The sequence below is a fragment of the Cottoperca gobio genome, chromosome 18, assembly GCF_900634415.1.
Source record: "Cottoperca gobio chromosome 18, fCotGob3.1, whole genome shotgun sequence".
NCBI lineage: Eukaryota > Metazoa > Chordata > Actinopteri > Perciformes > Bovichtidae > Cottoperca > Cottoperca gobio.
In genome coordinates, this window is record NC_041372.1 from 12,000,553 (window position 1) to 12,011,063 (window position 10,511).

The window sequence follows — 10,511 nt, forward strand, 5'->3', positions numbered from 1 at the left end:
GTGTGTACTGTGTGTACTTGAGTCATATTTGTGAGGATTCAGCATCCTCTGGGTGCAGCAGCAGCCCTCCCCCTCTGCAGCCTCTCCAGCAGAATGCCCGACATGCAAACGGAAGCAGACGCTACCATTTTGAAATACACCACCGCCTAGGTAAGATGGTAGATCCTTTTATTTAATCGCATTTTTCTGCAGTATTATTCTCATCTGAGCCGCATGGGAGTTTATTAAATCCGATTGGTCTTTAAGCTCGAGTGTTTTCACGGCTGTGTTTAAGATACAAAGAGTATTAGACCGTGTTGTCGCACGGATATCTCTCGGTGTTACACTGTATCCATTCCTGTGCGGAAAAATGTGCTCGCTGTTCCGATCTCACAGTGAGAGCCAGATGTACCAGGTGTTCTGCGTGTATTATTACCGAGTGTTTCACATTAAAATAATAGTTCATATTATTTTCTCCTATGCATTTTTATTTTTTTCCGCCTTTATGGTTTTTGTTTGCTTTGGACACGCGACAGACAAGCATCCCGTGTCGCCATTCACAATGCCTACATGGACAATACATTGGCGTGTTTAACCAACTTAACTTGGGTCTTTTCGCCATTTGTTTTTTGTTTTTTCGCTTTTTAATTCACCCTATCTGTGCAAATGTGTTGACTCAGCGTCGTGCTGCGTCATCAGAAAACCAGCTTCCTCCCCTTGTTATGCTTCACATGAACCCAGTGTGTAATGCAGCAGCCATATGTAACAGAGGTGTACAGTACAGAGACACCTTTAACACATTTTCTATGGGGCAGGAGCAGCTGACTGGAGACCAAACCAAAAAATAGAAATGTCCTTCCTTGGTGTCATGTTCCTCTTTTGTCTTTTTTTTGATTTACAACCAGCCATAAAGGTTCAAGAGGAGGGGACAAAGGTGTCGTCCAAACCTGTAGGAACACAAAAAGGTCTTTGAGAGATCATCACTATGTCTCCTGTGGATTAGTGTCTCCTAGCTGTATGGGTAATTACAGCCTTCTAAAGTGAGATCTTTAATGAGATCCTCCTGCCTTCGCTCCGAGACAAATATTAAAGATATTTAGCTGTTAATCACGGACACAATGTCTTTCCTTTGGTTCCTGCTCTGTTTTACATAATCTTGAGTTTTTGTCTGGCCAGCTCACACGCAAATGTGAGGTCTGTGTGGTTTTTAATGAGCGACGTTTGAATATTAATCTGCCTGCTCATTCATGCACTTAGGTTCAGTGCACATGCATAAAGTTTCCTCCAATTAAATTGTGGCAAAAGTTAATTATTGTGTGCTTAATCTCCGCATCTTTAGTGTTTTATTTGCCTCGTCTCTGAATAATAAGCATAAGTTTCAAGTCACAATGTTGCAAGTCTTGTTTGTTTTTTATCAAAGTCAGCAGCACGCCCTCCCTCACAGATGTGTTTAAGCCCTGAAAAAGAAACTAAAAGGCTGTGTCAGCTATGTCCCCCTGTGCAGCAGTCCAGCCCTGTATTCGCATAATTGCACTCCAGTACTTCCCTCTCTTCGTCAGACCGTAGAGCCAAAGGTGTGGCTTTGTGCTCGCCCATTGTACTGCGTTAGTTAATCCCCTCTCTTATCTCTAACCACAGTCAAGTACATCTGTCCTCTGTTCCTCTGCAGCGCCATGGACAAGAGCAACACAGTGAAGCTCTTCGTGGGCAACCTGGCGTTGGACACCACCCAGGAGGAGCTGTCGGCCATCTTCGAACCCTACGGCCAAGTGGTCAGCTGCAGTGTGTTGCGACAGTTTGCCTTCGTCCACCTGCAGGGCGAGGGTTCCGCCGAGCGAGCCATCCGGGAGCTCAATGGACGGGAGTTTCGTGGACGCAATTTGGTGGTGGAGGAGTCGAGGGGACGACCGTTGCACTCCACCAAGGTGTTTGTGGGTAATCTGAGTGGGATGTGCACCACGGAGGACCTCCAGCAGCTGTTCCAGACATTTGGAAAAGTTCTCGAGTGTGATAAAGTCAAAGGTGAGCGAAGACCCTTGTAACATTTCAATAGTTTTAAATTGTCCCAGTTACATCTCTCTCAAGTTGTGCTTGATGTTTGTAAAGTTGTGCAGCTAGTGTATGAGTGAAGTCATGCCTTAGGGCAGCTATAATCCATATGTAGTTTTATTGTAAATCTTGAGTTGCTGAGAGATTTAGAGTTCTATTGTAGGTCTGACCTTGTGATATGCTATGATACACCAGCACAAGTGTGCAAAACAAGAAACTCCCGCGTCCTTGTTGTAAAGATGGACAAGTTGGTTTCCTTTGCCGTAATTCATACTTTTTCGTAGAAGTAATAAGTAAGTGCCCGTGGCAATGCCACTTTGATCCTAACTGTTGTCCCTGCGCTCAATGACAGCCAGGCATTCCTCTTCCGCAGGCTATGCCTTTGTCCATATGGAAAACAAGGAAGACGCACTCCAGGCCATCGAGGCCCTGCATGGCACCTCGTTTAAGGGCCGCCCCCTGTCTGTGGAGCTGTCCAAGGTCCAGCCCAGCAAGCAGGCACCAACAGGAAAGATCCCCTGTGTTAACTGTGGAAAGCAGGGCCACTATGCTGGAGAATGTCCTGTGGGGAAGCCTTCTCTGGAGCAATACCAGAGTCAGGCGGCCGTCCTGGCTGCTGCTGCTGCTGCAGCCGCCGGCCTGCCACTACAGGTCCAACAAAGCGTGCACAATTCAGTCTACAACACCTCCACCTTTGACCCCACATATGCGGCTCTTACTGGGATCACCACAGGCACACGCACTGATGGAAACCCAGTGAATCCAGCTGTTTATGGTGCCCTTGCCAGCCAGGTGTATGGTGCCAATGTTGCCAGTCAGCTTTATGGAACGGTGGCCAATCAGGCAGCTCTTCAATCAGGAGCCACCCAAATGTACAGCTCGATGACCCCCAACATCTACGGCCAGATGACTGCATCTCCTTCGGCTGCTGCTGTGGCTGCCGCTGCGGCTGCTTACTCACCTCAAGTTTACACCCAGAATATGGCCAACTCGCACGTCTATCTGACTGCTGCTCATGGATTAGACATGTCATCAGCGGCTGGGGTCAACCCTGCCTACGCTGTATCTCCGGCAATTTATGGTGCCGCCGCGCCAGCCTACGCTCACATAAGCGCCATGGGAGGAGCGGACCCGACAGCCATCTTTGAGGCAGCCAGACAGGCACATTACTTTGCCCAGGGCCAGCAGGTTATGGCTGACCAGCAGTCAGTGGCTGCTGCAGCAGCAGCAGCCGCTGCTGCAAAGTCTGGAGAGAGGGACCGCAGTCCGCTGCGGAGGTCAGTACCTCTGCTACCAGACCCAGTGATGAAGCCGTTCATTTACCAGAGAGCCAAGCCGCGCCGACCCCTTCTCCCTACGCCAGCTGGCCGAGCGGCAGAAGAGGCAGCAGAGGCTGCAGAGGACCCCATGGCCAGGTAGGACATGATCTTAAAACCTCTTCCCCACTGAAACATTCCTAGAGAGTGGAGTTTGTCACTACTAGTATACCTTTCAACCTTACCTCTAGGAATCTGCTTGTCTTTAGTCGTGCCTTCATGGTCTTGTAGGCACATTCTTTGAATATTGTTGTATTTTCCACGCCTTTTCGCTTTATTACTCTCTTGTTACTCCCACTGTGTCGCCCATCCTGTCCCTCTTCCCACCTAAACCCTGCTCTCCCTACCTTAAACCATCCCTCTTTATCCCCCCTCCTCCCCTCTCTTAGGTACTATGCGGAGTACTACCAGCAGCTGCAGCAGTACCCCCAGTTCCAGTATGCCTACCCACCACCGAACGCAGTGGCAGGCATCCCTGGCATGCAGGGAGTGCCGGGAGTCCCCACTGTCTCCGCGATGTCCGCCCAGTCAGTCGCTGCGCTGGAGGCCCTCAGGCCCTCCGCTGCGGCAATGGCAGCCGCCATGGCTGCGCCAAGGGTGTATGAGCCGCCGTTGCCGCCGCCCACGCGCAAGGAGGCCATCCTCCGCCGCCCCGAACTCTCCCTTCACACGCCTGAGCCCCCCTTCCGATAGTCGCACACAACTCTCTGCCCCCACCCCTCCCTCTTTGCCCTGAACCCCACCCCGCCATCTCCTCTTCCACCCCAAACTTGACCACCTTACAGCAGCTGTATGTGAGTGTGTATGTGTGAGTCTGGGGGATCTAAGTGTGCGGGGCGGGGTTTGAAACTGGGGGCTCCTTGGTTTATTAACCTGCTTTACGAGGGACTTGGTCAGCTAACCTTGGTCCTGTTTGCATACACACAGTGCAGCCATGAAAGCGAGGCTCTCATCTGTTGTATGGGCATTCTTTGTGCGTCTCAGTTTTACTTGTTTATCGTGCCAGTCTCACACTTGTGCCAGTATTAGACTGACCCAGTCGGTCGTTTCATATGCCTTTATTTCCGCAACCCAGTTATGATTTTCTATGGCCAAATCTACGATAAAAGACACTTTTATCAGCCATCCTCCTGAGGCCTAGATGATCAGTTAGGGCAGCTAATTTGAAACCTTTTTTGCCTTATGTTGGAGAGTTTATATAAATTTGTAATGTAATCAGATGGGATGTCAGATAAACACATATTGTGTACTGGTTGCATTGCATTGTGTCCAATAGAACCAAGGTTGACGTGTTTTGGGGGGGGGAGGGGTGTTTGTCTTGAATGTGACGTGGATGTAGTGTGAAAGAGAGAGGTTACGTGCGGGCTCCTGACCTTGCAGCGCACAAACGCAGCAGCTTAGACTGCGCCTTGCAGAAAAAACTAAACGAGTAAAGCACACATAATACGTACTGTAATGTATGTTTGGATCTCTCCTTGACCCCTTTTCCCCCCACCTATACTCTTAACTACAACACTGGAAGACACTGCCTCACCTCTCGTTCGCTCTCTACCTACAGCTGCCTACCTCTCACAATAAATTTCAGCGTAGAGTCTATTCTATTCCACACTTTTTTCACCCAGCAGTTTAGTTCCCGCTCCTCGTGGGTCGGCAGATAAGGGACGACGGGACTCATGTAGATATTCCATATTAAGTCCTCCTTCATGTCCTTTTTATTTCTTTCCTTTTCTTACGTGTATGTTTTGTTGGTTTTAGTGTAGTTTTACATGTGGTACAAGTCCAGGGGTGTAATGAATTGTAAAAAAAAGCAAGCTGATGCGTGACTACTGAACGAGCTGTTTACAAAGCATCTTCACTATTAGGAGTCATGATATGTGACAAGCTCAATTATGTGCCTATAAGCTTTGAGTGAAGTGCATTAAGTGGAGGGATCTCCCATTTTTTAAGTGCTTTTTAATCATTTCATCGGGAGCTTTAGTATTCAGACGGCTACGAGCAGTGAAGCTTTTCTCGTGGACTTGCGCTCCCGTACAACATTTCTTCCATAATCGTAGGGGTTTTTAAAAAAGCCACATTCTGAGCCTCACAGGTTCATAATTAGCCGCTGGTTTTTAAGCAGGATCGACAGTGATAGCACCAATGAAGTGAGAGGTGGAGAAGTGTCTTCCAGTTGCCCCAACTATCCTATTTTTTCCACACACAAAAAAACCCAGACCTGCTTCAGATCGGCATTGCAAAAAAAAAAAAGTGCCTGTTTTAAATCGGTTATTGGATCTGGTGGGTGGGGGTTTGCTGCATCTGGATAACAAAAGCTTGACCGAGTGGCAAACCCCCGCCCATTTGGTCCTACAGTCGCTTAAAAGCAATTACTTTTTTTTTTGCAACTACTATTTGACAGCGGTCTGATGCACACACAGACATACCCTCTGAAATCACCTTACTGCCTCGCTGTTTCCCCCTCCCCCTGTGGTTTTTAGTGGTTAAGTGACTTTTTGCATCTCACAGTGTAATCTTTCAGTGTTGTATATACAAACACATACCAGTTGCATCCTTTGTAGAATTATGTGGTTTGCGAAATGTCTTGTTTGCCATGTTTGAGACCGTATTTTTTAGAGAAGTATTTTAATTTTGCTTTTTTTTTTTTTTTTTTCTAGGAAAAGACAACAAAAAAAAAAAAATCAAAAATCGGCATGCTTTTTATTGAGAATATGTAAACTATAATCATTATTATAATAAAGAATGTTTGGCTGACTACTGTGGTAAAAGAAAGCAAAGGGTTTGGACATTTCCCCTTCTTGTTTACGTTGTTCTTCTCCACTATCTGTTTCTCTTGTGTAAAATGACCACCAGACCCATTTGACTGGGGGACCCAAGGGGGGGGACACAGGTGTAGATGCTGGCCCAGCTTTGCTTTCTTTGGTCAGGGTAAGTGCGGGTTGGTGCTCCTTTCTCTCTCCAGCCTCTCAAAATGGGTGCAATCTAAAAACAAATGTAAATGACAGGGTTTGCTTGACCAAATGCATTTCTGTATTTAATTCTGGAAAGAAAAGCTTCGTCTGGTCCTTTTTAAAAAAAATTGAGTTTCATCCAGAAAGGACATTATGCACACTGTTGAGAGCTGGGGAGAGGCACACAGATAGAATGGCCTGGGTGCATTTTGATCTGTGGAGCAGTTCTGTTTCTGGGGTTGATGGGTGTGCGTCTGGTCTGGTCTCTCCCTGCTGCACCAAATTCTCCCCCCTCCGTGTGTCTCTGTGTCCACTCTACTCTCAGACCTGCATGTGTGATAATCTGTAACTCTGCCGCAACAAACACACAAAAAAAAAAAGCCCCGCGACAGTCCAGCTCTGAACTAACTATCTCAACTGAATTAGGTCACCGGGCCACCTTGGACGGCCAGCGTGCAGGCCTGTGTGAGCGTGGCGGCGTGAGCCATGGGGACGACTTTTAGCGCGACGCCACCGCAGTGGGAACTTGTTCGCTCTCTCCTCACCACCAAGGTAAATGACAAAAACGAAACAAAAAAACAAAAGCACTGACCTCTCCTCTCCCCACCTGCCGCCCCTTCCTTTGACTGTGCCTTGACCAAACACTCCTCCCCCCTCCTCCTCTCCTCCGCCATCACCACTTCCCCCTCTCCCCGCTCCGTAACTCCTCCTCTGCTGCAATGGCAGTGCCATCGGTGGGGGTGGCGGGTGGGGTGGGGTGGGGCTAGGCCCACTTTCACAAGACTGAGTCCTGTCTCACATCAGCACACAAGGCCCTCTGTCCCGCTGGTGTATGCACTAGTGAATAAAGGGAAGTGTGATAGTGTGTGTGTGTGTGTGTGTGTGTGTGTTGACAGAAAGAGCATGGATGTCTGAAGAATTTCTTTGGGTGGTGTTTGATTGGTGAGGCTTGGCACATGCGGACGACCCTTACCCCTTCCCCTGCCCGTTAGTCAGCTCCTCTCCGCCGTATTCGCCGCCCTCATCCCCCCTCCCCGTCCCTCCTTCCACCCTCCCCGTCCCTCCTTACCTCTTCCCCTCCTCCTCAACCCCACCCTACTGTCCCTATGCGCCTCTCCTCTCCGCCGTTCACACACACACAGCGCTTTATTTTTCCGCCGCCACCGCCGTCGCCACCTTGGATCTGGGTTCGTGGCTCTGGCTCGGACTCAACTTCCCAGAACCACCCACCTGACCCAACCTCCCCACCCTCCTTTCTTATCATAGAGGCCAGGGCGTGCCAATGGACAGTGTATGTGTGGTGGCCCGCCGCCGGACTCAGTTACATGACACAGAGAGACTTCAATGTTGGACAAGTCGCTTTGCTAAAACACTTGAATGCTGGGTTTGCTTCACATGGCTGTGGAAGGGATCTTTAACTCCTGTTTCCCAAAACAACTTAGCTCCATTACACCTTAAGTGATAAATCAACCTCAAACTATTTCCTTAGCTTTGGGTCTCTCACAGCCTGTGTGCCAATCAGAAACGTCCTATAAGATAGGCCTAGGTATGAGGCCAGTCTGACCTGTAGATTCTCAATCTCAGGGTTCCTATAGGACTTTTCTGGTACGGCAGCTCTACGCCTCTAATACTGGGATCATCTGGACTGGCTGGATATGTGCTCTGAGTCACTTGTATGTGTTTTTACCTGTTAAGATTGTCCATGTGCTGAGATAGAGCTTAACACACACACACAACCGCACACTCTGTATGTCAAATGAGTAGTCCGGCATTTGCTCTGACAGCTGCAAGATGGGAGTTGCCTAACAAACAATGGAGAGGGAAGAAGGAGGAGGAGGAGGAGGAGAGGGATGAATAGATGAGTTGATTTTAAGGTGAGTTGGTAGTGGAAGGATCCTCTGTCCAAAGCTGCTCCCTAACCTTCACCTTCCTGATCTTGGAGGACCCAAGTGTTGAACTGCCATAATAGGTATACTGACCAGAATCCTATTCTAGAAAAGACTCTTGAGAAGTGTGTCCTGATAAAGCAGCTTTGACTCTGAGGTGTCCGCACCTTTTTGTTCACTCAAATGTAGAATTCAAGCAAAACTGAACTCACTTCCAACTCGTCAAATACCGACGCTTTTTCAGTGCTCTTCGACGCTCGACTAGAGTTTCTCTTGTCAAGGACAGAGCCTAACATCATCCTTGACTTATTTTAGCGTACTTTTGTTACGTAACGTACGACCTGAGCGAACGACAGTTACGTTACAAACGTGCTTATTTCATCTATTTTCAATCCTATATCTTTTCCTTGTGTAGTTGTGTGTACATGTAATGAGATGTCCAAAACTGTCCCTGGAGGAGCACCTAGAGCGTTAACGGCGGGCCCACTGACAAAGCTGCCGTATTTGACGAGTGAGAATAATAAACATTGCAACCCCCCCCCAGCTCATTTCTGTATGAATTACCCTGAAATCACTGCAGCTTTAGAGAAGGGTGTAGATGAAAGGCGGACTCCCTCCCCGGCCTCCATGATCAGGGCGCGTGGTGCTCCCCCCCCCCCCCCCCCTCGCCCAGCCACCTCATCCTCCCCCAGTCCCAGATCCACACTAAAGGCTTCTTCGCAGTGCTTGCGAGTCTGGGCTTCCCGTGCTTGGGTGAATGCAGCCACGCATCTCTTTCAACCCCCTGCTCTGAATTCAAAGTCACACAGTACTGACAGCCACAGCTCGCTGCAGCCTCCCTACTTCCACTTCCTCACCCACTCTCCCCCCTCCCCCCCCCATGCCTTCCTGTCTGTGGTTTGGACAGCTGAAGAACTATAGATGCTCTCTATGCGCGCATCTCTGTACTGTGTTGTTTTGATGGGATCCCACAGGTTCCATGTGTCCTCCTGCAGCAGGTATCGGCTGAGATGTGCATCTGGAACACACTCTGGTTTGTTTTAAGCACAGCCCATAGACCGTATTGCCTTTTTTTTTTTTTTTTTGAGTTTGCGAGTTGAGATTCGGAAGGTTTAGCCAACGTGACGATGACTATTCTAGCTATATTTTCTTTAGATAGCAGTAGGGTCATACCTCATGATTCATAACGTGCAGAAATCAATAGGATATTCCTGCATTTATTAAGAAACTCAATATATTTCTGAGGAGAATTGGTATTAGAAGTGGCGCCTCTCGATGCTGCAGGGTGTGGCGGCGATATATTAGCTTGCATTACATTGTAAGGTGTACATGTTATTTTGTCCACCCCTGCCTGTGTATTTTTAATAGCCAAATCTGTCTTTATCTGTGGTCCATATTATCAAAACTCACATAGTTGTATTATGTTTACAACTCATCCAATTCCCTCTGCCCAGTAGTAGCACTGTGTTTAACCTGATGGGAACCACAAATAGTCACACGGTAGCTAAACTTCTTCAAGTAGGTTAATGGACCAAGCAGAGTGTAGTTACATGTACATGCCTGATTAATTATAATATACATCATTCTAGTTTCCAAAGACGCATCAATGGTGATATAATAACGTGTCACCTCCAGGGGATGGCAATCTGGATCTGCCCATTTCAAGGAAATCATATTCCAGCACAAAGTCGAATGGGATTGGGGGGGGGGGCGTTTAAATTGATGAATGTTAGATGAACTATTTGCATCAACATGTTTACTGTGAATGACAAATCCTGATATAAACACAAATTATATTGTAAGGTTGTGTATGCATATTTATGCCTTTTTTTGATCTGTATTTCTTAAAATGTTATGAGGCATTTTTCAGTCTGCATGCAAATCATTAATAAATTCGGTTATTTCTCTCATAAAAGTGCCTGAATGTGTTTTATTCTCATTGACTGTATGTATTTAGAAGCAAGAGGGTATTTATTTATTGACTGAATACCTTGTAGTATTCTTTTATAATAGAAAATAAACAGTGTTAACTATGCATTCACCTGCAGCCTGAGGAATAAGATGGTTTGAGTCAGTTTTGCAGTATAATTCTGGCCCGGAGCTATCTGCCTGGAGTGCAACAGAGCTGTAGTCAGAGGGGAAACCTCCAGAATTATAAAACGGCTGCGAATGTAAACATCTATTTTTTTTATAAAGACTTTAAGATTCAGTTCTTTGGAAACTGTTTTCTAGGAGAGGTAGGCTGAAACTACAGAGGCCTGGGTTTGCCATTGAGGGTCACTAACAGCAACAGGTGCATTGCACAGGCCATAATAACCTCTCTGGTGCGAGGG

At 47.5% G+C, this 10,511-nt stretch overlaps 1 protein-coding gene across 4 annotated transcripts; it reads left to right on the forward strand.

Moving 5' to 3' along the window:
- Positions 1 to 11: 11 nt before the first annotated feature.
- Positions 12 to 10,093, forward strand: LOC115023475 (RNA-binding protein 4B-like). 4 transcript variants are annotated; one of them, XR_003834014.1, is made up of 5 exons: positions 12 to 150; positions 1,649 to 2,001; positions 2,381 to 3,443; positions 3,734 to 6,844; positions 7,559 to 10,093. XR_003834014.1 is itself a non-coding variant. In XM_029454480.1 (4 exons), exons 2-4 carry the CDS (start codon positions 1,653 to 1,655, stop codon positions 4,035 to 4,037), a joined length of 1,716 nt encoding a protein of 571 aa, XP_029310340.1. In that variant the 5' UTR covers positions 12 to 150; positions 1,649 to 1,652; the 3' UTR covers positions 4,038 to 10,093. The 4 variants fall into 4 exon arrangements, 3 of the variants coding, with proteins under 3 accessions (XP_029310340.1, XP_029310342.1, XP_029310341.1); XM_029454480.1 differs by having other exon boundaries at positions 3,734 to 10,093; XM_029454482.1 differs by having other exon boundaries at positions 2,402 to 3,443; positions 3,734 to 10,093.
- The last annotated feature ends 418 nt before the right edge of the window (positions 10,094 to 10,511 follow it).

Coding starts and splice junctions, on each gene's coding strand:
- LOC115023475 (XM_029454480.1), top strand. CDS start 1,653: ATGGACAAGAGCAACACAGTGAAGCTCTTCGTGGGCAACCTGGCGTTG. Junction 2,002..2,380: donor CGAGTGTGATAAAGTCAAAG/GTGAGCGAAGAC, acceptor GCTCAATGACAG/CCAGGCATTCCTCTTCCGCA. Junction 3,444..3,733: donor GCAGAGGACCCCATGGCCAG/GTAGGACATGAT, acceptor CCCCTCTCTTAG/GTACTATGCGGAGTACTACC.